The sequence below is a fragment of the Ochotona curzoniae genome, unplaced genomic scaffold (assembly GCF_017591425.1).
Source record: "Ochotona curzoniae isolate NIBS_2020 unplaced genomic scaffold, NIBS_Ocur_1.0 contig_4645, whole genome shotgun sequence".
Classification (NCBI taxonomy): Eukaryota; Metazoa; Chordata; class Mammalia; order Lagomorpha; family Ochotonidae; genus Ochotona; species Ochotona curzoniae.
The window spans coordinates 1,172,616-1,200,504 of record NW_024466353.1 but is presented as its reverse complement, the minus strand read 5'-3'; the positions used below and the strand labels follow the sequence as shown (position 1 = coordinate 1,200,504).

General features: G+C 43.5%; 1 protein-coding gene across 4 annotated transcripts in view; it reads left to right on the top strand.

Moving 5' to 3' along the window:
- Positions 1–27,889, top strand: part of ITPR2 (inositol 1,4,5-trisphosphate receptor type 2) — a 400,740-nt gene that overhangs the window by 139,651 nt on the left and 233,200 nt on the right. For all 4 annotated transcript variants that reach the window (XM_040987441.1, XM_040987440.1, XM_040987442.1 and 1 more), the window contains 5 exons: positions 6,013–6,206; positions 7,669–7,798; positions 9,776–9,833; positions 12,408–12,573; positions 13,565–13,738. In XM_040987441.1, the coding sequence (XP_040843375.1) occupies positions 6,013–6,206; positions 7,669–7,798; positions 9,776–9,833; positions 12,408–12,573; positions 13,565–13,738 (722 nt within the window). The remainder of the gene's footprint in view (positions 1–6,012; positions 6,207–7,668; positions 7,799–9,775; positions 9,834–12,407; positions 12,574–13,564; positions 13,739–27,889) is intronic.

Sequence of the window (27,889 nt, the reverse complement as noted above, 5' to 3'; positions counted from 1 at the left end):
AAGGCATGCAAGCAATATTACACATTCAACCAGAAGTGCCATCAGCACAGCACACAGCAGATGAAATCATAGAAATCTCTCAGCGTCTGAAGAACAGATTCAAGAAGAGACATGGAAGACCTATAGTCCCAATCACAGCCTCCCAGGGGATCTTAATCTTGACCCACACTGTTTTCCAAAGACGTTAGTGGTGTGCCTGCCCACATTTCTTTCCAAAGATGGCAGGCTATGCCCCAGCTGCTGGGAGTGCTACGTGCAGGGTAACCTGCAGTCAGTGGCTTGTGGGGAACTGACTCATGTCACTGACTCTCCCAGAAAAAAAGTTCAGGATAAGATAATAAGCTTTAGTACATTTTCAGAAGTTTTGATTTAGCTTGGACTGCCTTTATTGTTTTAGGGAAGCAGTGCGTCCAGCTTGTGGGCTGCAGAAAGTCCACAAATCTTTTGGCCAGGTTCTGCCAAGCACCTACAGGTGGGACTTGAAAATCAGTGTATCTATAGCAAGCTAATGTTTTATTTGACAGTTTTTGTATAGCCTATCTCTTTAATGTCACAAATGTCCAGATGGTTTTGGCAGAAAGAAAGTGAACAATTTTGCCGTCTAAATGTCTCTTAAAGCTGAATGTCTGTCTTCCATTTCGTGCAGTTGGTGTCTGCGTGCTCTTCCTGACTGCTTTTGACTTGCTTTATATTCCAACAGGAGCATCCGTGAGAATGACATGTTCTGCCTCTTTTCTTAGCACTCATCTTTTGCTGGGGAGTAATAAGTGAGCTCCTTAAATTGATATTCAAGGGTATTCACGGTATGAGTCAAGACATGGCTGCTGTTGTTTCTTGAAGTTGCCCTGGTACCAATGAGCTGCCTCTGTATCTTGCACATACAGGCCTATGCCATGTCGGTCACTGGTGATTGCCTAAGTGATGATGTATGCCATCTGACCAAGGTGTACTGCTGGCTGCATCTATGTTTGTGTAAGCACACGTCTAAGATGTTTACACAGTAATGGAATTGCCTCAGGATGGGCTTCTCAGAGCACACTCCCGTAGTTAAATAAGTGAGACATGAGTTTGCTTTCAGAGCTTGCTCCTCATGGATGAATGTGTGTGAGATACTTCATAACAATATACAGGTCCAAAATATTTTAAAGACTCTAATATTCACATTTTAGACAAAGCTTATCATAAAAGACCATTCTCATCGTTAAGAGTTTGATGAAAAATAAATACACTTTATTTTTCATGACTAAGTTAGTAAACCTATATTAAAATGACTATTGTGTATCAGGAACCATTCACAATGTTAGAATATAGTAGAAAAAAAGATGGAATCACTGTCTTCATGGAATTTATGCTTCTTGTTGCTGTTGGAGAGAGGGAATGCAATAAATACATAATCATATAGTATGAGGTGACAGTGATTATGTCAAAACTGATACATGAAGTAGGTGCATGAATTATGAGTTATGGCTGTCCTTTAGCAAGGGTCCATGGAAGAGGGCTGCCCACAGAGGAGACCTGGCATTTCATATCTGAAAGGAGTAAAAGGAGCAAGCTAGGCGGCGATTCTTTGGGCAAGACACTTACAGGAAGAGGTATGGCAAATTCTTTGCAGACTCGGCATGTGTAGTAAAACCTGGAATGATGTAGTTATCTGCTTCTTCAGAATGCTGTGCTGTAATCTAGAAAGTGGGTGCTGGTTGTCTTCCTGTCTTCTCTGGGTGTTACATCTTGATTTTCTATTTATTCTAGGGGTACCTTACAACCTGTAACTCTGCTAGTGTCACTACCTCCATTAAGGCTTTTTTCTCATGTTAATGATTTTGCTCTTTTCTGTGTGTGGAAAATCTCTTAACGTACTGAATCCTGGGTTGGTGTTCTGGTTAAGCTGCTGCTCGTCTTGCTAGCATCCCGTGTTGGAGGACTGGCTGCTCTGCCTCTGATCCAGCTCCCTGCTGCTGTGCATAGGGGGATAGCCCAAGCACTTGGACTCCTGCCATCCATAGGTGAAACCAGGATGGAGTTCGCGGCGTTTTGCTTCAGCCTGGCCATCTTGGCAGTTGCAGCCATTTGGGGGAAGTGAACCAGAGGATGGCAGATCTCTGTCTGTGTCCCCCCTCTCTTTATGTTGCTGTGGCTTTCAAACAAACACAAACAAAAAACCAGTAGTCACTGGGAGGAAGCACTGTTCCAGAGAATAACTCAGTAGAAAATTGCTCTAGTTCCACAACGTGTGGGTGTTTTCTACAAGCACAGGCTGCTAAGGAGCTACTGAACTGGGAGGGGTGTGGGGAAGACTTCCTGGGTCATGGCTTCCAGGTTTCCATCATTGTGCTTCCCATAATTTATTCTAACAGCAGATGCACTTATTCACATCCAACTATTAGAATATGTTTCAGGGAAAATAAGCATGGTCTTTGAATTATTTAGTTTTTGGCTTGTATTAATATAAAACATTGAGCTGACTTTGGTAGTCATAGAACAATTAAATTGCTGTGAACAGTTACATAGAAGTCATCTAGTCAGATCTGTCATCTCTCAGAATGTTGAGCACATTTTAGAAATTTTATCTAAAATCTAAACAAGAATATTCAAATAATTATTTGTATTATGTTCATGAGAGAAAAGTATTTCTGTTAGTGAAAATGGGCTGAGAAGACTTTAAGACAAAAACAACAAAAAACCAAAGGATTTAAGGTAAATTTCGGATAAGGCTCTGTTACTTCTCCTATCTGTAAATGACCGTGATGGCTGTTGAACCCGACAACGATTGCTGCAATGAAATGATGAAATAACTTTTGAATAAGAACATTAGCATTTGATCAGGATGGCTTTCACATTATGTGAATTCACCATTGCTCCTCACTCTGTTTAATTGTTAACACACTTGAGCCCACTGGAACAATCAAAGAAGCAAAGTCATATATTCTGAAGCTTTTCCCAGTCTGCATTTAGTATTACATATGCCTATTATTTTGTGTTTTAACAAGAGGGAGGATTGGTGACTATATCTATGCAATTATGTTAGGAAAGAACCTGGTAAGTTCATCTGCTTTTCTGTATGTGTAGTTCCTTCCTTCTTACTCTTGACTTACCTGAGACGACTCCCCACTTTTTCCCAGTTATCTCAATGTGCTTTGTAGATAAATTCAAAGTGTGGCCACTCTGTTCATATGAAAGCCTTAGCAAAGCTGTGTTCCTGGAACTGAGTTGTCTAGAGAACTGATAGTAGAAAACAGTAGTGTGTTGCCTGAATACTTTTTCATCAACATTAAATAATTAAGGCCGAGAAGAGAGGTAGTAAGATTTCTTCTTTGTAGTATTGACTTAACAGTCTAGAATGAAAAATGATCCTGTGGAAAAAAATGAAGACTTAAGTTGGGCATGTCTGTGATCTATGTAGTATTTGACTTACACTTTCTGAGCTGCGATAGTTGACAATTTAAATGCTTCTCATTACCACTAAACAAATCCAGAAAATATAGCATCTTCTAATTTGAGACCTCTGAGTTGGCCATACATGGAAATGTCAGGAGAGTTTGGTGGCTGCCCCATGCCTCAGGCATCTAAGGATGTGGTACCACTGGAATGAACCTTCCCGTTGCATCGACAACATGTGTTGTATATTAATGTGATTCTGGCCTGTCTTTTAATGTCTTGATGACAGGATCTATATTTAGGGAAAGAAATGTCTAGGCTAACTTTCTTTGTAATAGTCATTTGAATTAAATGATTATTTTCCATGCAAATCTAAATAAGATGCAGACACTGTGGGTGCCAAGAATGTCTGTGTGAATCCAGGGTGAGAATAGCAAAGGGGCCTGTTCTGTGTTAGTGGTGAGAAAACATCTCAGAAACTCACCCAAGAGCATTGAATGAAGACTCACATAAATGTGCTGGTCGAACATTGACGACTGAAAGCCATTGCCAGCAGCAGCGGGGTCTCCCTCCATCTGTGTATCTGACAATGGGTGGCAGGGAGTGAGGTGGAGTGGTGTTTGGAAATTTTTTCCCTTTCCTTTTTTTTTTTCAATTGCAGTGACTGTTCAAGAACCACAGGCAATGCAAACATTTGGCCTTGGACTGTTTCTGATAGAAAAGAGGGGGCATCACGGTCCTTTTCACTCCAGCTTTGTCCAAACTTAGAGATTGCGTTTAGGTGTTTTTTTCCTTTGTTATGCAAGAAACAATACAATAAAAGGCACTTGACTTACCTATGGAAAAGTGAACTTTTGAGAGTACCTAGATTTTGGCATTGTAGCCAAATGTTTGCTTTTTGAATACTCTAAAAAGTGTAATTGGGACACTCCCTTCTTTCCCATGCACTGTTGTCTGTGGATATGTTGATGAATTTGCAAAGACCTTCCGTCACCTTGTGCAGTCCCTGCTGGGTCCCCTGTGGTTTGGTGGCTTTTGTGGCCTGGGTTCCCCCAGATTCTCTGGGTTGTTTTTTAATCACCTTCTCTTTTCTTTGTCTTCCCTGCCGGTCCTGTAGGGAGTCCACCATTTCTGTTCAGAGCTGTTCTTAGAGCTGAATGTTCCATCCTACCCCCGCCATATTTTCATTCCCATTTCTCTGAGTTTACGCCTTGACACACTTGGGGGAAGGAAGAATCTTGGCCAGATTCTTAGGCTTTTGCTTAGGGCAAACCCCTCGAACACCCACGAAGCCAAGGCCACTGCATGGGAGAGGAAGGAGACAGCAGTTCTCTTGAGTCCTTTGTTGCTTTGTTGTAGGAACTTACGATTAAGAAACAGTGTGCAGCATGTAAGTGGTGGCAGTATCAGCTGGTACGTCCACCAGTGTAGGGAGCAGTGTCCAAGGCAATAAAAATGCCTTCACCTTTATCTCCACCTGCCTCACCTTATTTATTTATTTATTTATTTATTTATTATTGCCAGGCTCCCTGCCAGGTGATTCATCCACTCTTCTTTCATTGGCTTTCTGGTACCCAACAGGCCAGAATCATGTGGTCTTTTGGGTGGGCACATGGATGAGAAGGCCAACTCAGAAGACAACTTGGAGAGGAGAGTGACCTTTCAGTGGAGAAAGTTATGTTTGTCACTAGCTTGTTTTCGTGATGACCTCAAATGGAATGCTTGCTTTCCATTAAAGATTTATTTATTTATTTATTTTTTAGGGAAAGAGAGGAATCTTTTCACCTAGTAGTACACTCTCCGAATGTCCGCAAATAGTCAGGGCTGGGTCAGGCCGAAGCCAGGAGCCAGGAAGTCCATCTGGGTTTCTCCCATGGATGGCAGGGACTTGAGGACTTGAGCTGCCACCTAGAATGTTCGTTAGCCAGGACGCTGGACTGGAAGCAGGGGTAGTTGGACTTGAACTGACAGTCTGACATGGAAGGTTAGCATCTCAAGTGGCAGCGTAACCCCCCCGTGCCACAGCATCCACTCCTCCAGAATGACTTTCGGTGGATTTCTGTTCAGATTTCCTGAAGGAATGAATGGCACATGGACTGGCCAATGCATTGCTTCTTTGCCAGTGGGAATTGGTGCATTTTCATAGAACAAGGTTGCCATAATATCTTAGGAAGCTCATTTAATAAGTGTTACTACAGGAAAGCTGGAAAGTCCTTGCTTGAGTATAGGACAAGAACACAAGAAAAATTCAGGAACTGTGTGTTTTCATGTAATATTCATAGCCTCTTTCACAATCCACTCTATCATAGAAATGAAATTCCTTTTCACTGGTGCAAACTTTAGGGCTATTGGTATTATGTTGATAGGACTTGCTCTGTTGCAGAAGGGCCGAATTTAGGTTTTACAGACACTAACATCTGAATCTGCTTTGAAAGCATCGTCTCTGAAAGGCCAACTTCCTTTTCTAAACTCTGGTGTCCTGAAAGTCACCTGCCCTAGCATCACTTGATCCAGAGCCACACTGCTGCTCTTCTTCTCTATGCTTGCTGCTCATCCCGCCCTGATTCTGCTGCGGCTGTGACCAGCTGTGCATCTCAGGGGTTGCGTGTGTTGACCGGAGGCCTCTTCTCATGCCAGGAAACAACGTCATGCGGACGATCCACGGGGTGGGAGAGATGATGACGCAGATGGTGCTCAGCAGGGGCTCCATCTTCCCAGTGAGCATACCCGACGTCCAGCCCAGCATCCATCCCAGCAAGCAGGCGAGCCCGGGTGAGCACGAGGACGTGACTGTGATGGACACCAAGCTAAAGATCATTGAGATTCTACAGGTGGGTTGTGCCATGCCACAACATGACCAAGGGACAGGTTACCGACTTGGGCACCTCTTTCAAGTGCTGTAAATATTTCTGAAAGGCGGTACACTGGCTTTTATTTTCTTAAAAGCCTGGGAAGAAATCTCACACAGGTGTTTTGCATATTAATTGCACCTGTACATTCCCATTGGATAAACTTATGATAGTATCTCCAAGTTGCATTGTGCTTTGAGGTTGAGGGAACAGACTGCCATGCATGTGTTTCTTCATTTAGTGCTGATTGTGAAATTTACCTTGGTTTGAGAAAGATTTTGGAACAAGCAAAGTTAGCAATTGATTTCTAGCTGTTATTATATTTTTTTTGAGTTGGACAGATAACTATTTGTCTATATAAAGTTAATTATAAATGAAATAATGTTTGCTTCCCATATTTTGAGTCAGTGACTGTCTCTGTGCTTTTGTTTTGAAAGAGCCAACTTTTTTAGTTAACCCAGTCTGATACCAAGCTCTGTGAATTTAAGGGAGAGAAATGATTTCATACCCACTGACTTAGTTAATAAGCTTTGCATTACTGTAGCTGTAAATTCTTAGTACTTTTAAGAAAGATTTGTTTATTTTTATTGGAAAGGCAGACTTACAGAGAAGGAGACAGAGGGAGAAAGATCTTCTGTACACTGGTTCACTCCCCAAGTGGCCGCGATGGCCAGAGCTGATCCCATTCAAAGTCAGGATCTTTCTCCAGTCTCATACATGGGTGCAGGATACCAATGCTTTGGACCATCCTCCAGTGCTTTCTCAAGCCACAGGCAGGGAGCTGGATGGAAGTGGAGCATCTGGAACTTGATGCCCTATGGAATCCCAGTGGATGCAAGGTGAGGATGTAGCCATTAGGCCATTGTGCTGGGTCTAAATTCTTGTCATTTTTAAAGGTAAGCACAGTTTTATGTGTCTCAGTTGTAGCTTATTCCAAGGAGCCTGGCATTTTGGAATCTTCTTTGGATTCTATAAGTAGATTGCTAAGTCCTGCATCATAGTTTTAATATAGACTAATCTACCAGAAGTGATTTAGCAGTCCTGGAAAGGGTTTGTATATTTTTTACTTCAAGTAATTAGATTTATAATCAGAAAGTATTGCACAGTTGCTGTAGGAATTCCAAAGGCTGAATCCTGAGAAATATTAGCAGATTTCCCAACACTGTGTTCATGACCCTTAAAAAGCACTTGAAGTTCAGTCCCCTGAACTGTGGGCCTCATGAGCCCACTTAGCACCCTGCCAGTCACAGATTCTCTTGTGTTTCCAGAAAGTGACATTGGCTGTTAGAAATGCGTCTTGTTCTTCAGATGGACAAGATGTAGGTTGTTGAAGTGTTGGGAGTTCCTGTGATAGCCGTGGTGCATGGCGTGTGCTGAGCTGAGCCACCTGGATGAACTCTGGGATGATGAGAAGGTTGTCTTGTTGGCTTTATGTCTCTCGTAGTTCATCCTGAGCGTCAGACTGGACTACAGGATCTCCTACATGCTGTCCATCTACAAGAAGGAGTTTGGCGAGAGCAGTGAGAATGCAGAGACGGCCGCCTCGGGCTCTCCGGAGACACTACTGCCCTCAGGTGACTTGATCCGCCCTTTCTGCCTCTCATGCTTTTTGAAACAGAATCATCCAAGGAAACCTGAAAGAGTTCATGGGAAATGGGAGAAAAGATGATTTTGTTGCACGAACTTTGAGATCCACACACAGGTTTTACCTAGGCCGTGTTTGCCATGAACTTTTTGAGGACTGCTTGTGTTGCCGTCAGCTGTCATAGACACCCTGTGCAACAGAGCTGACCGGGAGCCTTCTCACTGCCGTGGCAGGAGGTGCTTCGTGTTTGTTGCTGGGTTCTGTGAGCACCTTGGCCTTCGTTGTTGTCACAGCTCAATGAGATAAGAGGTGGTGTAGCCGGCAGCAGCATGGCTGTACCTGGCATCCCAGCCAGTTACTGTGCTACGCTCCAAATGAGGAAAGCAGGGCCACTGGGCCTCAGTGACTTGCTGACGGATGTGGAAATTGTGGAAGGGGAATGCCTGCTGAGGTCTCCGACGGTGGAGTCTGAGCTGGGCAGGAAAGAGTCGGAGGGATTTCTGAGCTTGGATTTGCAGTGTGAATGCAGCCATCCGCAGGGACAGCTGCTTGTTGGGCCGCCGCCCGCAGGCTCGGGAATGATGATGGTGTGGTCCTCAGAGGCCTGGATGTGCTTTTGAATTTTGTTTTGTGCTTCTTTTCCTTTGCATGGCTACAGACTAGAAGTGTATTTGCATTTCCACGTTAGCAAAGCGTGAGAACAAAGCCATCGCACCTCTGTGTGTGGGGGAGTGTAGCAGTAACAGAGCACAAAAATGGTTAAAAATGACTGTGACTATAGAAAGAACTTCAGGAAAAGGAGGAAATACAAGAACATCATTTTTCTGGATGTGTCAAGTCAATCCTGCCAGACCGGAAACTCCACGTTATTGATGAAGTAGACCTGAATTCTTTGTCTGAGGATGGGATTTTTACAGGCAGAAAAATCCTCCTTCCAACCACTGCGACAGGGCTAGAACTATCCTTTGCTTGTCAATCAGCTTGTCAGGAGTGATTTGGGGCTCACACGTGTGCAGTTACACGGGTACCAGGCTACAGGTGCCACTGCCTGTGTCTGAGTTGGCAGGGGCATCCCAAAGGCAGCATCTTGTCTCTGCAGGAGGAGCCTGCCTCGCCGATGCGATAAGTCCTTTCTGGCATGTTCTGCCAGTGTTGTCTGCTTCCCAGGAGTGTAGAACTGCAAAGGGTGCTTCCCGGCACAATGTGGTGGAACCAAAAAATCTCTCTGGCAGTTGAATTGACAGTAACGTAATAGTCATTGGCTTCCAGGAACCAGGCTGCTGGAAACCTCCCCTCTGCCTGTGGGTAGGGGCCACCGGAAAGGGCCAGGGGCACCCCTGGAAAGGCCGTAGAGCCTTCTCCTGCACTGCGTTCGGGTGTGCCAGGGATGCCAGCTGGGAGAGTCTCTGCTCTCCTTCCGTGTTCTGCCCTGTTTTCCTTCCTGTGCTTTCGAGATGGGAGATGCGTGGCCTGTGTGTCACTCAGGCGCATTACCTCAATAGAAGTCTCTTCACGTCAGTAGAGCATATGTCCCCAAGTCATCAGGCCTTCCTCCGAGCAGAAGGGGTGGACTCGGGCAAACCAAGTGAGCTACTTGTCTAGAAACATTGTGTAGTGACAAGGCTCACTGAGCATGTTGATTCTTCAGACAAGTCTCTTTTTGTATGTCATCCTTCATTTGAGTTATAAATATGACAGATATGATATGTTATCTACAGCTCGGAAAGAGGTGTCTTTACAAGCGATATTCTTGAACCTTTTAAATGCATCTCTGACCATGACAATGTATTAGTGGAAAACATGATTTACATGCAACTCTGTGGTCTTTGTTGACTGCTGGTTGTCTTTGGGTGGCATAAAGAACTGAAGCCAAGGCACCTTCTCTGGTCAGCTAATAGGCATGTGACTGTTGATCCCCTTGATTGAGTCAAGAGGAAGAATGGATTCCTACCTTTTGTCTTTGCAGCTATTGTTCCTGACATAGAGGAGATTGCGGCACAGGCGGAGACCATGTTTGCTGGAAGGTACCGTAGTGCAGAGACCTCTTTCTCTTCGCTAGGAAGATCTGACTGAGACCTTCATTGATATTCCATTATTATTCACCTCCCCACATCTATTTTCAGAGCTTCTGGCTGCTGACACAGCCATGCAGCTGCTGATTTGCTCTAAAGCACAGCTCTTCTTTAGGTCAGGGGGAACAACAACAACAAAAAGGACTGGTGAGATGAGATTGGTGTTCTGGACTGGTCCCCGAATTCTGGGCTGGTCTTCCTCAGATGCTGACTGCATAGGAGTGGCCTTTACATGGGCTGGCATAAATACTGTAACATCTTCCCTGAATCTTAGACATTTGAAGCAAGAAAGTAACTTTTTTTGGGTATTATCATAAACCTTGTATCTTTATGTGTAAGAAATAAGGCTGTTTTTTGGCAGTTGGAAATAGGCTTGATTAAAGCAAGCCAGATGTCTTCAGCATGCCCACTGCCCCGTGCCATCTCATTAACCCTGCAATATGCTGTTGAAAGTTTGCGTTCTGTTTTAGAAATAAAGCCGATAGTGAGCAAAAAGGAAACGTGAAAAAGATGTTTAAGCTGAAAGTTTTTTTTTAAAGATTTATTTATTTTTATTAGAAAAGTGGATATACAGAGAGGAGGAGAGACAGAGAGGAAGATCTTCCATCTGATGGTTCACTCTCCAAGTGGCTGCAACAGCTGGAGTTGAGCCAATCCAAAGCCAGGAGCCAGGAGCTTCTTCCGGGTCTCCCACTTGGGTGAAGGGCCCCAAGGCTTCGGGCTGTCCTTGACTGCTTTCCCAGGCCACAAGCAGAGAGCTGGATGGGAAGCGAGGCTGCTGGGATTAGAATTGGCACCCACATGGGATCCTGGTGCGTTCAAGACGAGGACTTTAACCACTATGCCATCGCGCCAGGCCCCTAAGCTGAAAGTTTTGACTTTCCAGTGTTTGTTTATGTGACAGACATGGCATGGATATCTGGAAAAAAGTCAATATTATAAACTTTTTGTAAAAAAAACCAAACAACAAGAAAAAAAACAAACAAAAAAGGAATTATAAACTCAAGGTTTATTTATTTGCAAGTGAGAGAGGTGTGTATGTCCTATTCCCTGGTTGAGCACAATGGCTGGGGCTGGGCAGACCAAAACACACAGCTAGGAGTGTCATCTGGTCTGTCCTGTAAGTGTCAAGGGCCCCAAAGCGTGGGCCGTCTTCTAGTGCCTTCTCAGGGGGTTGCATAAGACAGAGCAGTTAAGGCTGTAACTGCTGCTTGCATCTGGGCGGCCAGCATCGTAAGTGGTGGCTCAGCCTGTTGTATCTTGTTGCCAGCCCCACTATTAGGCTTTTATTTATTTTTTTTTTTAAAGAAAAAGCAAAGATTAAAAAAAGGTTATGGGAGCCCAAAAGAATTTGTCTGTAGTGAACATTCATTGAATTTAGCTTTGTTTTTATGTTGTAGGACCAGTGTTTGATGTTGTTATTTTCTGATTAAAGTATTTTATTGCTCCAGAGAAGAGAGAATGTACCATTATATGATCCCACCTTAAAGTACAGTGAAACCCTAAGACCACATCAGTAAATAGTGGATGTCGTCTACCAGGGAAGTCCCATAAACTTACAATGGAGCTAAAATTTTCTGTCACGTAGTGACATTGCACTTGTGTTAAAATCACAGAACAATGCACTCCTCACATGGTTGTGTTGACATTAATACGGACACACCAACAACACTATTGGTGTAGCGACATGTACAATGTGTAATACTGGGAATGACAGCAGATGACTGTGTTGTCAACTGATGTGTTTACTTAAGCTTTTACCGTTATTTTAGAGTATTCTCCTTTTACTCATGTGTGCAAAAAGTTTGCCATAGAGCAGTGACGTGGGTCACACAGACAACAGCCTCATCACTGTGTGTCTCTCAACATCACTTTCTCTCATGCTTAATTTGATTTTCTGTTGCTATGTTTATCGTGGTCCCATGAGGAATGCCATCTCCCCTTCTCTTCCCCTTGGTGTGCAGTGGGCTCCACTGCCTAGGTTTGTGTGGTGTTTCCATGATGTCTGCGCTGTGACACATTCCTCAGTGTGTAGGTGGAATCCTACTTACAGTCTTGCAGTGTTAGACACATGGATTGTCTTGACGATAGTTCGCACGTGTGTGCACTGCCTGACCCTGGCCCCTCCACACATGTCAGGGGGTATGGACCTCTAGGTATTTGGGGAAAAATCTGTCACTGGGCCAAACATGTCTTTCCAAGAGAGACGTTTGAATTGTTGCAAAAGCCTGTCCATTGCCTATGCCTGGTTTGCCTGGGTTATTTTACCGTTTGAAGTTGGCCAGACCACGACAGTTGGTTCTTCTGGCTTACACTGGCAAACACAAGTTGTTACTGTTTCCTCATCAGCTGTATGAGGCAGGGAGAACGTAAAACTCCTCCTTCGTACCTCCTAATTTGGCCAAATACTCTTTGAGAATGTAAACACAGTTTTGGTAAAGCGTGTAGGTGAGACATAAATAGAAGGTGTTTTAGAATTACTTTTGCTTTTGTTGGATTAAACTGTATCTATCTTTGCTCTTACAGAAAGGAAAAAAATCCAGTGCAGCTTGATGATGAGGGAGGGAGGACTTTCCTTCGGGTCCTCATTCATCTGATCATGCACGACTATGCCCCCTTGCTTTCGGGCGCCCTGCAGCTGCTGTTCAAGCACTTCAGCCAGCGAGCCGAGGTCCTGCAGGCCTTCAAACAGGTGCGACCCGGGCGGACCCCTTGAGCACGCTGGGTATGATGTCCAGCCATACTGCCTGAGCCAAGAGCTCAAGAAACAGCGTGGCCTTTGCCCGGGAACTCTTGCTGGTGGTAAAGGCAAATGTGGCTTTGTTCACACTACAACGGCATCTGTTTTAGGAAGAGTTCCCCACAACTGACTTTCAGCTACTATCTTTAACACAAATGTCTAAGTGCTAGGATTTAGGAAGGCACTAAGGGAAATCATACTGTGGAATGTGATTGTCCCTGCTGTTCTTCTGGCCCCAAATTTACCTGATCATGTTGGATAACGTCAAGCAGTAGCCCTGAAAATAAATACTTTGGGATTGAAAAAAATGTCTTTATCTAAAAGAAAAGAACTGCTGTGGATCTCATCCTTTCCTTAGGTTAAGATTATTTATCTTTAGAATACTTAGATTCTTCATGTCTGCCCCTCTGATACTTATTTTTATGTAATAGGGCATTGACATGTACAGGAATTTGTTGAAGAATGTGACATAATTATAAATGTTAAGAACTAATAGTATGAATAATGAAATATCATGAATTATATTTTATATGAATACACATAATGGTGCATATAAAACATAAATGACAATAAGAAAAATTGTACCATAAGGCTTATCAACCACTGTTTTCTGCTTGTTTTTGTGTTTCTACTTCTTTTCAAATAGAGGTAGAGATAATATCTTGGAAAAACTAACTTGGCAGTAAAGAGTTGAGATGTCGTTGGTACTTTGGAAAATGTTGTTAGGACTCACGTTGATTATTTTTTGGCAGCATGTGAATAAATTGAGTTCACAGGTGCTTCCAGCTAAGTTTTCATGGTCAGTATAATCTAAAATATTCATGTGAATTGTAAGAGCATTGCACTTGAACTAGGGAGAGATGCATATTAAAAGAGTTGGGGTTTTAGAGGTAAGAGAAAGAAGAACAAAGTTCTATAAGAAGTGAAATTCTTCTGTTCTCAGGTGCAACTGCTGGTATCCAATCAAGATGTAGATAACTACAAGCAAATCAAGGCCGATCTAGACCAGCTGCGCCTGACCGTGGAGAAGTCGGAGCTGTGGGTGGAGAAGAGCAGCAGCTACGAGAGCGGGGAAGTGGGCGAGCGCCAAGTGAAAGGTGGCGAAGAGCCCATGGAGGTTCGTTCCCAAGGGCCTCCTGCAAACAACCCAGTCCGATGGGTGATCTCACGCTCTCCTTTCAGAATTGTTGATAAAGACCGTCTTGGTCCTGGCGGTAGAACCTAGGGTTTCATTTGCCGAGTCAGTTCACGCTGCAGAGCTGCACGTGGGTTAATTGTTATCAGGTGCTACTGCTTCGTACTTGAGTTTTTCGCCCGTTCTTACTGTAAGTGCTGCTGTGTAGGAATCGGAAGGTAGGAGGCAGAGGGAAGGAGAGGGAAGGAGTGGAACTGAGGATCTGTCGAGGGAGGTGACTCTCGGTCATCACCTCAAGCCATCTCTTGTCATTTCTTCCGTTTGTGACACGGCCTTACATAATGTGTTAAAACATCTAAGGGAAAGGCCGGCTTGCTTTGCTGCGTCCATGCTGGATTGCCAGAGGTAAGGTGGTGATGTTCCGTCAGGTGGGTGTTAGTTTTCTGTGGGTTAATAGGTTGCTATCTTTACAGTTTACCAAGTACATAGTATTGTTTGTTTGGTTTTCTTTATAAACAGTATTTTAGGGCGTCTTTTAGTGGTGATGGTAAGGTAAATGCAGGCCAACACTGATAGTGCCTAGAACTGCTTAAACGCCTTTTTTTATTTAATTGCTTTTCAGTCTCTGGGAATGTAAACTCCTTGTCTGGGTTTACCTGTTCTAGCTTTTGTGTTTGATAAAGAGGGTGAAGAGTGACATAGCAGGAGATAATTAGAACACAATGCTGAAGAATTTCCTAGCAAAGTTGAACTGATAGGCCGCCAGCCATCTTACTTAGGAGTAAGTTCCTCTTATTGCCACGGAGTTATTTTTTTTAAGATTTATTTATTTTTATTAGAGAGGAGGAGAGACAGAGAGGAAGATCTTCCATCTGATGGTTCACTCTCCAAGTGGCTGCAACAGCTGGAGTTGAGCCAATCCAAAGCCAGGAGCCAGGAGCTTCTTCCGGGTCTCCCACTTGGGTGAAGGGCCCCAAGGCTTCGGGCTGTCCTTGACTGCTTTCCCAGGCCACAAGCAGAGAGCTGGATGGGAAGCAGGACTGCCGTGATTACAACCGGTGCGTGCAAGGTGAGAACTTTAACCACTATGCTATAGTGTCGGGCCCAACCACTAAGTTTTTGATTTTTGTCTATTATGATTTCATGACGTATTGCTAAGTTGTTTTATTTCTGTGCCGTGGGAATTAGTTGTATGACCCGATTTTCAGGAGGAATGGAAGTCTTCTGTCGGGTAGTTGAGAAGCGGGAGGAAAGAACATTGATTTAGTACTTGATATGCACAGCTTGTCTCCTAACAAGTGTTGCCACCTGTAGGACCTCTTGGTAGTTACAGCAAGCTTTATAGAGCTCAGCCACGTTCCATCTCTAAGGGCCAATGCACTGACGCTTGGACAACCCAGGGACTTGTGCAGTGTCAGCTCCACTGGCACAGCTGAGATAGAACCGAGGTCTTCTTGATAAATTCTGGGCACTTTAGTGTGAGGCTGCATTTTCAGATGTCAAGTGGTGTGTTGTACTTCCCCAAGTTAGAATACTTTTCTTTGAAAATGCATATTTTACACATGTTCTAGAAAATCAATAGAATGTTTACTTCTGTTTTCAAAAAAGTCTATTCTTTGAAAAAAAATCTCTTTGTGCTTTTGGAAAAATGTATTTTTGATTTTGCAAGATTTTGCAAAAAACAAAAACCCAAACGTGTCCTACTCCCCCAAATAGTCTTGGCATGATTGTGAATGAATGATTCTTTATATGTGGCTAATTGATCAGTTATAAATCACAAATCATTTATTTATATTTATGCTTTCTTGGCATCAGCAAATGAGAAAAAAATGTTGATGTTTCTGCAATGGTGATAGGTTTGCCAGTTTCCCCCTGTAGTGCTAATGATTCTTTATACATTTAGAGATGATTTTGTTAGGGCCTATACATTCATGTCGTTAGATACAAAAACTTGTATCAATACTTTCACTCACTTCTGGTGATATTTACTGCATGTCTGCTGGCTACAGTGGTTGCTCTTGAGAAACCCACTGTTGGTTGAATAGTCATGCTTTAGTTATAAAACCTCAGTAAGTGTATCTTACTAACATTGCTAATGTACACATTACCAGTAATTTATTGTGCAGTATGAATGTGTTATTTTCTAGCACAGACATACTTTGTGCTGGTTGTTAAGTAGTTTTCTTCAAGTCATTGGTCTCTTTTAGGTGTATCTCATTGGCAACTTAACTGATGATATATTTATGTGTGTGTATATATATGTATATATACATATAATTTAAAAAATCATTTTTTTTCATGATACGGTTTCATAGGCACAGGGATATAAGACAGAGAAAGAGATATTCTGTCTGTTGGTTTACGCACCCAAATGGCCACAATGTTTGGGGCTGGGCTCGGCTGGCTGACGCTAGGAGCCAGGAACTTCATCTGGGCCTACCTTAGGGGTGCAGTGGCTCAAATACTTAGTCCAGTCTGCTGCTTTCCCTGGCATGCTGCTGGGATGCCAGTGTCTTAGGCAGCACCTTGATCTGATGTACCTCAAGGCTTGCCCTAAATTTTTATCTTGAGCCATTTTACTTGTTTATTCATCTGTTTGTTTTCCAAATGTAGTTGTTCATTTTTGATCAGACTTTTTTGCTGTCTCATTTTTGTGATTCCATAAGACTTTTGTAGTCTTCCTTTAAAACATCCAGGATCTGAACTCTTTGTCTGCTTTGATTATGATTTTAATTTTACTTTGATGATGAGCTTGTCATTTCCTGCCTGCCTGCCTGCCTGCCTGCCTTCCTTGAGAGAGAGAGAGAGATTCCAAGTGAATAAGTTCTTGTTTACTTCCTAAATACCGTTTATTTCCTGGCTGGGCCAGGACTGGAAAGTTAGTGAAAGTCTTCAAAGTGAGTGGCAGAAACTCAACTACCTGATCCATAGGTACTGACCCCTATATTCATAGGTGCCTTGGTAGGAAGCTAATTTCAGGAGTCAGAACTGGAAATTGAACCCACCTGCTGCACTGTACAACACAGGCATTATAACTTGCTATACCCCTGCTCCCCCCTTTAAAAAGCAGCCTTCATTTTTAAAGTGACTATACAGTTAGAGGAAGATTGCCCTGAAAGGGCAGAGAATTCCACTATATAATCTCTTCCATCTGCTCATCTCCCCTATTATTAACATCTAAAGTTAGTGTGGGATATGGGTAATAATCAGTCTACACTAAACCAGTATTACTAACTAAACTGTGTAGTTAAAAAAAGATTAATTTATTGGAAAGGCAGATTTATGAAAAGAAAAGACAGGAAGATATTCCATCCACTGGTTCACTTCCCAAGTGACCCCAAAAACTTAAACCCAAGCCGATCTGAAAACAGGAGCTTCTTTTGACTCCCTTGTGTGAGTGCAGGGTCCCAAGGCTTTGGGCCATCCTTTACTGCTTTCCCAGGCCATTAGTAGGGATCTGGGTGGGAAGTGGAGCAGTGAGAACATATGGTACCCGTATGGGTGCTTCCAGGGGTAGGATTAACTAATGAGCTATCACGCTGGCCCCCTAAAGTTTTTGGTTTGTATCAGGCTCTGCTGTTTGTGTATCCAGTTCTGTGGCGTTTTGGCAAATGGATAAGGCCTATGCAGAATTCACTGCTTTCATTTTTCTTGAACCTTGGAGCCCTTGCAACCACTGGTTTTTGGTGTTGCTTTATTTCTGTGTAAAATATCTTTTTAGAAATCTTATATTATTCACATCATACAGTATATAACTTCTTCAGACTGGCCTTCCTCACTTAGCAATATGTATTTAGGATTCTTTCATAACTTGGTAGCTTATTTCTTTGTATTGATGAGTAACAGTCCATGGTAAGTATGTCTTACAGCTTACATATTCAACTGTTGAAGAGCACCTTGATTTTTTTTTAAGTTGTTTTTGGCTTTTAGGAATAAAGTTTATACGTGGGTTTTGAGCCTGAGTCTGTTGACCTCAGCCCCTGGGTGTTAAGTAGGGGGTGTTTTACCATAGAATAATTGTCATTGCTTCAGCTTACTGCCAGGGGGCGCTGATAGACTGAGACCATGCTGTTTCTTTCCCACATGTAGCTGTCCTAAGACAGAAGTTTTGGGTCTAACTTCTGAACTTGGCACTGACTCTGACCTTTCTTAGTCTCTGGATTCAGAGCTAGAATTGGCATTTGTACCCAGAGAAACTTATGCTGTGTCCTTGTAGCTTGTAGTTGTTTTGTGGGATTTCAAGTTCCGGTTTTCTTTAAGACATGGAGAGTTGAGTCTTCTGGATTTGTCCTTTGTTTTCTGTGAGTTCAGGGACGTACTTAGAATGGAGCTGTATCTGAGATCCAGTTATTTTATATTAGGAATGTGCCTTGCAGTTCCAAGTTCCAAAATTTTTGTTTTCCTTTTATGAGAGAGAGAGCTCTCTCTTCTACTGATTCACCCCCCATTCTGGGTTAGGTTGAAAGCAGGAGCCAGGAAGTTTGTCTTGGTCTTCCACATGTGTAGTAGGGACCCGCTTACTTGTGCTGTCTTCTGCTTCCTTCTCAGGCAGACATTGTAGATGAGGGCTCAACCTGCTGTGTCACGATGGCAGTCTAAAGAGCTGAGACTCGATTTATGCAGATGCATATGGAATAGGGCTGGCCCAAGAGGTGACCAACCACTTGGCCAAATGTTAGCTTTTGTTGTAGAATTCTTTGGGATGTGCTTAGATCCTAGATATGAATGAGTTAGTGTTGTGAGTTCACAAGCCTTAGAACTTCATGTGTAGAACTCCTCTGAGGTCTGTGCAAGAATTAATTTGCTTTTCTGAGATACTTTGGGATGCTATGTTCTGTATTAAACACAATTTAATTGGGGAGAGGGAGAGAGAGTCTTTCTCCCTGTCTGTAGAGAAAGCAAAGCTTATTTTTGCATATTGGAGTTTCAAAAACGTTCTCTCACCTGTACAGCTTTCAGCAGGTCAAGTCCAGACTGATACCCTTTGGTCTTCCAGGAGCTCTATCTTTGCTTGGTTTTTCTCTGTGGTGTCTGCTTCAAGAGTGCCTGGCGGTTTGCTAGGGCCTCCTGCTAGACTTTTTATCCTTTACTTTCTGTCCTTATTCCTGTGTGTGTGTGTGTGTGTGTAAGCACATGTAACTCAGTGGAGCTCAGACTCCAGGTTGTCACATAGGGCCCTAAGCCCTCAGGGAAAGCAGGGAGCCCAGCACTTGGTTATCACTGTGAAACTGTCATGCAATTTTGTGTTTTCCTGGCCTCCCTTCTAAAAAATGGTGCTTGAAGCAGCTAATTTATGGCTTTTTGATAAGGTGTCATAGGAGTTTTGTGTATTCTAGTTGGTTGTGTTGTGTCTGGCCCATCCGTCTGTTCCCCTCACTTGAGTTCCTGGCTGCTGGCTTTGAGGCTGTGGGTGCCACTTCTGCGCCTCCTCTATTTGATGAACTGTCACATTCTCCAGAGTCCACTTCTTCTTGCAAACGTTTGGATTCAAGTTCACTGGCATGCTCCCTTGTTTTTGCACATACCTGATTTCCTCATCGCTTTTCTTAAAAGTTTAATAGCTAGAATCCAATCTAACATCACATGTAAAGCTCTTACCCACAGAGAATGAACCTGCAGAATGAATGTCAGTAAAATGGCCCGAGAGTTTAGCTGCTTAAACCCTGACCGGTGTAGTGCAGGAAAGGAGAAGTCAGTGTGGGCTTTCTCCGTAGCACCCACAGTTAGCATCCACAGCACGAGCCTGTTCTGAGATTAGGAGAGATGATGTACTCGAGAATGTTAAACAAGAGAAACAAGATTCCACAAGACTCAACGAAATGTATTTAAATGGCTGAGAAGCGGGAGCCTTTGAAGGCGCTTAGGCAGAGAGGCGAGGGTAGCGTCTTGGAACGTGTGGTCTGACAGGATCCGATGGTTCAGCACGAGAGACTCAGATGGAGGCCCAGGGAAGGGACTCTCTCAGAATCACAGGTGCAAAGTTAAGCTGGCAGGAGCATGGGCGGTGGCCCACGGGAGAGTCTGCAGAAAGACTGGGAGCCAGGAGGATGGTGCCTTCGTAGGGGATTAAGGAGAAAAATGACATGACAGAGCCACCGTGTCACACTACTCCCGAATAATCTATTTTGTGTGATGAACCCCATAGCCAGAGGTAATGGCAATGTATTGTAAACAGGGTGAAATATATCAGAGCATCAATGGGAACAGCCAGTAGCAGGCAGCGTGCACTCCAGCAAGCAAATGCAGATAATAATCCTTTGTTGTTTAGGAAATCTTACAAAGACTCTAAACACAGGACTTGTGGCTTTGTTTTAAAACAGCTCATAATGGTCTAGCTTCGTGCCTGCCTAGATAACAGAAGCCAGAGAGTGTTAATTTGCTCCTTCATTTTGGTAATGAAAAGTGTCTCCAGCAACATAGAAGTGTTCTTTTCCTCCCTCTGCCCTGAGTTCTCTGTATGTTCTGTGTTAGTTTGTCTGCTAACACCAATAAATCTGAGCCCGTGACCCCTCAGCATCCCATTCCTGTAGTCGATCTCCTTTAAATAAGGAAGGGAAAAGGATGGATTTGGTCATGTGGTAAGCCCATTCCATCCCTGGTGCCTAGGAGATTTCTGATCTCTTAGGTGTGGTATTGCCTCCCTTGTTAAACCTGCCTCCCAGGGAATCGAAAGACAGCACCAGCATCTTTATAAGCTTCCAGGCTTGTAATGTGTTGACAGAGTCACAGGGGCAGTTACCCATTTACTGCATTCAAATATCCATGGACTTTTACCGGTGGATTAAGTCATGGTTATCCTTTGTGTGCCTTTGCTGTACCTGAGGGCAGAGAAGCAGGTCCTGTGGGCATCCCAGGGCTTCTCAGAGACTTCCTTGCTCTTACTCTCTGTCTTGGTGGAGGTCCCTTTTCCTCTAAGCACTTGGCTTCTGTGTTTACATATCTGCCCGTGATGTCTCCATTTCCATCTGCCTGCCTGCAGGTGGTTGCCAACCTTTATGGGAACACTGACATTCACTCTTGCAGAACCGATGACTGATCTTTAAACCGTTTATCTTGTTTTAGCTTCAAGGGCTGAATTTTCCCTTTTCAGTGTTTCAAATTGGTTCTTGCTCTGATTCAGATCCACCTGCTTTTGCTTCATTTGTTGTTCTTTTATTGGCCTGTGAAAGTGGTGGGGATAAACTTTGCCCCTGAAGGTTCCCTGACCACTGAACCCGCTGCAACTGTAATAGTGAATGTGGAGGTGAGTCCCTGTCTTCCAGTGGTTGACGACCTGGTGGGCTTTTCTGGCATTCGGGGTTTCTGTGTGCCTACAAGAGGTCCATGTGGGGGTCCAAATAGAATTCCAACAATCAGTGTCTATTGCCTGATAACTGGCACTGGTTGTGTACACATTTCATGAGCAAGGCACCCTCAATCCTGCACTATATGAAGTAACTAATAGGGGTTGGCTTTGGCACTCAGAGACTTTTGTCTACGATGCCAGAGTCTCATTTGAGAGCCAGTTTGAGTCCTGGCTGGTCTACTTTTGATCAAGATTCTTGCCAATGTGCCTGGGAAAGCAGTGGAAGATGGCCCAAGTGTTTGATCTCCTGTCACCCACCTGGGAGACCCGACTGGAGTTCCAGGTTCCTGGTTTGTGGCTTTGACTTGTGTCACACCTGGCCATTGCAGCCATTTGGGGAGTGACCCTGGGGATGGGAGATATTTCTCTTTCTCTCAAGAGGAAGCGGAAACTATGGACATCTAATGGCCCTGGCCCTGCTTTGTGGGACAGGAGGACAGGAATATGAGGAGCCCAGACCTGCCTCCTTCTGCTTGTCATTCTTCCTCCCTCCAACAGGGACTGTCACCACCCCTGCTGAGAGCTGCTGCCTGCCTGTGACTTCCATGGCAGAGTTCGTACTTCGCTGAGAATGTTAGCATCCATTGCTGAGTTGTTTTTTTTTTAAACAATCTTTATTAAAATGGATGTTCCGATAGGTGTTTTTGGATGTTAATTTGCAAATCTGTTTTAATTGATTAAATCCTGTGTATTAGTTAATGTGCTGAGCTATTTAGGAATTAGTCCTTTGCCTCCCAGTCTTCCCCTTTCCATCCTCATCCCTCTGTTGTGTTTTCCTCCTCCTTCTTCTCTTGGCTTTCCCTCGTCCCACCTAATGGTGTTTCTGTTGTCTCAACCTTCTGCCCTAGTAACTCTGTCCTGTCCTTTACTTGCTGCGTCTGGTCATCTTTGATGAAGTGAGCAAGGAGGCCTTCCCCATTCCACCTGGAATGCAAGTTGTGCTTGCCCAAGGGCTGGCCCTGGCTTCTGCACTGTGGGAAAGAACCCTAACTCCCCCTTGTTTGCTCAGTAATACTTGGAAAACCGCTGCTGGCAGAAAGGCTAATCCATACTGTTTGGAGTTACAGAGACAGCCTCTGTTTGAGACAGGGTCTTGCTGTTTGGCCCTTCCATGAGGGATGCCACAATAATATTCACTTATTCATTTTGGATGAATATTCCAATATTATTCATTCCATTATATTATTCATTTTGGATGTAATTTCCTTTCATAGTATCTGTTTCCTTGTCTTTGTGCTTGCGCCAGACCTGGTATATAACTGATTTGTTTGTTGTGTGATGTGTCCCTGCACTTATGTTTGAGCCAAGCCTGCTGAAGGTAATTATCACAGGCAGTGAGCCCTTCCACATAATGTACTTGGCACCTGATTTTGGGTTTTGCTTAGATGCTTATTGTATACATTCTCAATCTGTTTGCTTGCATTAAAAATTATTTTTTTAAACAAAAAAATTTATTTTTATTGGAAAACCAGATATAAAAAGAGGAGGAGAGACAGAGAGGAAGACCTTCCATCCAATGGTTCCCTCCCCAAGTGGCTGCAACAGTTGGAGCTGAGCCAATCCAAAGCCAGAAGCCCATAGCCTCTTCTAGGTCTCCCACATGGATGCAAGGTCCCAAGGCTCTGGGCTGTCCTTGACTGCTTTCCCAGGCCACAAGCAGGGAGCTGAATGGGAAATGGGGCTGCCCTGATTAGAACCAGCGTCCATATGGGATCCCGGGGCATGCAAGGCAAAGACTTTAGACGCTATTTTATTGCCCTGGGCCTGAAAATTACTTTAAACAAATATTTATTTGAAAGGCAGAATTACAGCAAGGAAAAAATCTATATAGAGAGATTTTCTTTCCACTTATTTACTTCTGGAATGATTGCAACAACCGGGGCTGGGCCCAGCCAGAGTCAGGAACCTGGAATTCCAGCAGGGTCTCCCACTTGGGTGGTAGGAGACCAAGTCCTTAGGCCGTATTCTGGTGCATTCCAGAGAGCTGAATTGGAAGTGGAGCAGCTGGGACTCAAACTGGCACTATTAAGATATGCTAGTGTCCAGATGGTAGCTTAACCTGCTGGCCCTTGGTGGCCAATAGTAGATACATATTCTTAAATCTAATGTTCTGCTTTCTGAATTTCAGATTTGGACTACTTTCACTGTAAGAATGTTTTCCCTTATTATAGCCTTTTTAAGAAATTTAAATTGTTTTGCTATGAACCTAGGATTTTCCTTTTGGTTGTAAGTAGTTATTACGCTACTCTTTAATTTTCCATTTGTTCCCCTGCTCCCACCTATTTAAAAAGCAGCACAAGGGAGAGATAGTAAGAAAGGGGAAGGGGAAAGAGAGAAGACAGAGAGAGAGAGAGAGAGAGAGAGAGAGAGAGAGAGAGAGAAAGTATATGAATATGATTGGATGAGAATATCTGCTCTCCACTGCTTTACTTTCCGAATACTCGCAATAATTAGAGCTGGACCAGGCCCAAACCAGCATGTAGGAACACAACCTAGGTTTCCCAAGTGGGTGGCAGGAACTCGAATTTTTAAGCCATCATATGCTACCTTCCAGAGTGCATATTAGCAGGGAGCTGGAAATGTGCACTGAGCTGGAACTCGAACCCAGAGACAACAGTATGTGATGCAGATGTTCCAAAATGGCATTTTAACTGCTGTCCCAAGTAGCTTTCTTTAGATGGTTTGTCTGGTGTTTTGGAGGAAGAGAGGAGGAAGGCATGTAACCCCTGAAATTAGAGAGTTGGTGCCTGCCACCCCCAGTGGGGTTGAGGAGTTGGGTCAAGGGCACAGATGGTGAGCGATGCTGTGCTGGCTGGCTGACTCGCCAGACTTGCTGAGGAAGGACTTGGGTAGGCTCCGGCTGGTGGTGATACTACGGAGAAGGCATGCACTAAGCTATTTTAGTCATACAGCTGCAGTTGCAGGCAACTCTACATGCTAGGATTTGGAAAGTTCTATTTTTAAAGCACAGTTGTCCTTGCTTAAATTAAAGAACTGGGTCCTCAGTAATTGGTGCCAATATTTACTTTCCGTGTTACTTTGATGATGATATTATTTTCTTGCATAATTTTTGATATGGGTATGAAAGAATGTCCTTGTATGCCATAAAGCAAAAGAAAGCAAGTTGGGGGTGGAGGGGTGGAAGATAGCTATATTTAGACCTGTGTTTACTCTTTGTAGGTCTACCTAGCCTCCTCTGCTCACCTAATTTCTAGACTCAGTTTGGTATCTTGTTTCTAACTTGCTGCTGTTTTGTGTTATGATATGTACTGTGTGATTAAAAATGTAGTTCTCTTTGTAATATCACTGAACTAAGCTGCTTCTGGTTGTCCATTGGGGGAAATAAAGTTGGGCTGTCCAAGTGATAGGAAGCAATTACAGTTAAGTATAAGCAAGTCGTTGCTCTCATTTGAACCTTCTCTCCCCAAGGTCTTGCTCAGTTCTGGATCTCTGTGTAAGTCCTATTTCTACCTTTTGCACTATTTTAAACTTAAAAAGGGTCTAACAAATACATTTTCTGCTCTTCATAGAGGAAATCTCTTGCAAGACTTTTGTTTAGAACTTTCTGGTATCAAAGTAAGGAGACAGAACCTGAGTGTATTTACATGGTTTATGTGTTACTTCAGTTCCCTTGGTCAATACTTTGGAATCATCCAGATGTCCTGTGGATTACTACTTGTACTAAATCCAATTCCATTGAATCACTTTCTGAAATTCAGCTTTTTTTCTTAAATTGAATTTGCTGGAGTTGCCTCCTTTTGACTGCTGGCCTGTTTAAGTTAAACTCATTGTTCTCTGTAATTTCCATTTATAGCATTTACCTTTCTATCTTCTGGGTTGAACTGAAGAGCCTACTTTTTTTGTAATGTCACACATTTAGCCCTAGATTACTTTTCCTAAAAGATAGTGGCTTCTCCTTCTGGTGGTTGTTAGAAAAACAGACTTCCCTGTGTCTGTATTTTTCACTGCTTCCTTTAAAGCTGACTCACATCAGAAAGGTCTTTCTGCGAAAAGGACTGTGTCAACCTTGAGATTCAGTATAATGGCTTAGGCCTGGTTTGTGGTACACACTTGCTTGACTTTGATATTTCTCCTCTCCCAGAAAACATAAAATGGCCTCTCAGAAATTCAAACTTCACCTTTGTGATCAGAAAAAGGAAACAATTATACCTCCAGTTTTTGTGATTTCTCCTTCTCCATCAATAACTTGTTTTTGCTCCCCAAGAGCAACCTGGTTTGTCTCATCCTCAGGTCTCCTATCTCCTTCTGTCTCTGTGGCTTCCATGGACCTCACTGCCTTTCCTCTTCTCCACTGGCTTCCCTTGCAGATGGGGTTAGCACTTTCTTCTGTAACTTTGGAGGATTCTCTTCCTCTTTATTCTCTGGCTTGGAGGCTGAATGGCTTTCCTTTTCCTCCTAGTATTTAGTATAATTGGCGTGTGCTGCAGCAGCCCTGAAAACCAACAAGGTTGTATTGAGGGAAGGTGCTTGATGTGGATATCTAGTACTTTCAGTTCTGTTGAATGAGACCTGGGGGAGCTAAAAGGAAGAGGTCACCTTGAAGAGTGCCATGTCAGCATACAACTGTAGAAAGTGGTTTAGTTGAAAAGTCAGACACTGAAGAAAGTTTGGGTGGTGGTGATATGTTGGCACATGAACACTTTGAGTAGAGTGTGGTGTGGATTCTCTTTTTGAGGTCATCCATCAATGGGAGCAATAATATGAGATGCCAAGATGATTTCCCAGGAAAGGCAGTGCTGGCGTAGTCTCAACCTTCCACATTTGTAAAGGGAACAGAGAGTCAGTAGAAAGTAGAAACAACTTGTATAAAAGAAATCAGAGTGAAAAAAAGAGGAGGCAGGGAAGGTAGGAGTGACAAAGTCCATGCATCAGAAGTTTTGTTCTCAGACCTAGGGGGTAGTTTGTGGATGATACTGGAAACTTTGTGGGAAAAGAGAGAGTGTCATGGAGGAGACATTGCATCAGCTGAGGAAATGGGAGTGACCACCTGTAAGGTAGAGTTCAGACTGCAGACAGCAGTTGATGGGAAAGAAGTAAAACAAGGATGTGGAACTGGCTCCAAATTGACCAAGGTGCTGTGTAGCCTGGCATCTTTCATCAGAACTGTTCTGCAAGTTATCAATTTTTTTTTTTTTTGACATTGATTTTGTGACTTGAACTGGAAAAACAGCTTGGGACCAGTGAATATTATGTTGATTGGCCTCATGTATCTTTTTGAATTTTTTTTGAGCCTGTACTGGGATCCCCTTTGATGATGAGAGCCCACATTAATCATATAGTGGGCAGAATGTTGTTGACCCAAGCTGAACTTGACGTTCATCGCAAGTTCAATCTTATAGCTGTCATAAATCAGGAAACTCTCAGGCCCCTTGCCATGCCACTGACTAGTCTGGAGGCGTGCTTTGTAACTTTGCACTGCCTTCTGCATGCTGTCTTGTTTATTTTCTGCTTTAAATTTTATTAGAGACAGAGATGGAGAGGGAGGCAGCAAGGCAGGCAGAGGGGATTCACTCTCCAGATGCCTATAGCAGCCAGGGTTGAGCCACACTGAGTGGAGGAGGAGTCAGGCACTCAGTGTGGGTTTCTTACATGGTTGGTAGGGACCGTGGGGAAGATTGGGGCCATCTGCTGCTGCTTCTCAGGGTGTGCTGACCATGAAGCTTCATAACACGTAGAGCTGAGACTGAATCCCGACACTCTGAAATGGGGGCTGGCAATCCCAGCTGTACTGGAACCGCTGCACCCAGTGCCCGCCCCAGTGCACTAGTCCTCGCTGTAGCACAGCTAAGTGGCAGACTGCTCACCTGACAAACCTGTCCTGCTCAGATTGTGTCTTTTGTTCTTTTTTTTTTCAGCTTTGGAGACCTTGGTTTAGAGCTGATCTCCTTCACATGAAGCTGTGTAAAGCTGTAGCTGTTCTCTCTCTGGGAATTGAACTCTGCACAGTTCCAATCTTTATTTTCATGTTTCCTTCCTTAATTTTCCAAGTAGATTGTAATGTTCTTAATGAGAGGGACCACATCTTCAATTTCTTTTAGACCCACTCATCATGGTGTAGCACCAGATGTTTATTAAGCCTTAGTAAATGTTCTAATTGAAAATGTTGGTAATTGGTGGCTTCATATTATGGCTGCAGTATCTGATATTTTAAAAATGTGTTCGCTTTTGATGGTGATCTACAGATGATGGTTGTGTTAGTGAGTATTGGTGGTGGTGTAGGTCTTAGCAAACTTTTATAATTTGGTCATCGAAAATGTTATAGTACGGCCTGGCGGTGTGGCCTAGCAAAAGTCCTCGCCATGAAAGCGCCGGGATCCCATATGGGCACCGGTTCTAATCCCAGCAGCTCCAGTTCCCATCCAGCTTCCTCCCAGCTTCCTGGGAGGGTGGTGGAGGACAGCCCAAAGCCTTGGGTTCCTGCACCCACATGGGAGACCTGGAAGAAGTTCCCGGCTCCTGGCTTTGGATCGGCGCAGCACTGGCCTTTGCACTCACTTGGGGAGTGAATCATCGGATGGAAGATCTTCCTCTCTGTCTCTCCTCCTTCTCTGTATATGTCTGACTTTGCAATAAAAATAAAATAAATCTTTAAAAAAAAAAGTGTTAAAGTTTTTCTCTTTTTCCCTTCATTTTTTTGACTCTGTACATGCCTCAAGTGGCGACAAACAAAGCAATTAGATTGAATAATGAATTTATTACGAAGGACTATGGATCCTGTTACCTATTATAAGCTAAAGCTTACTGCAGAAGTACTTATGACATAAAAT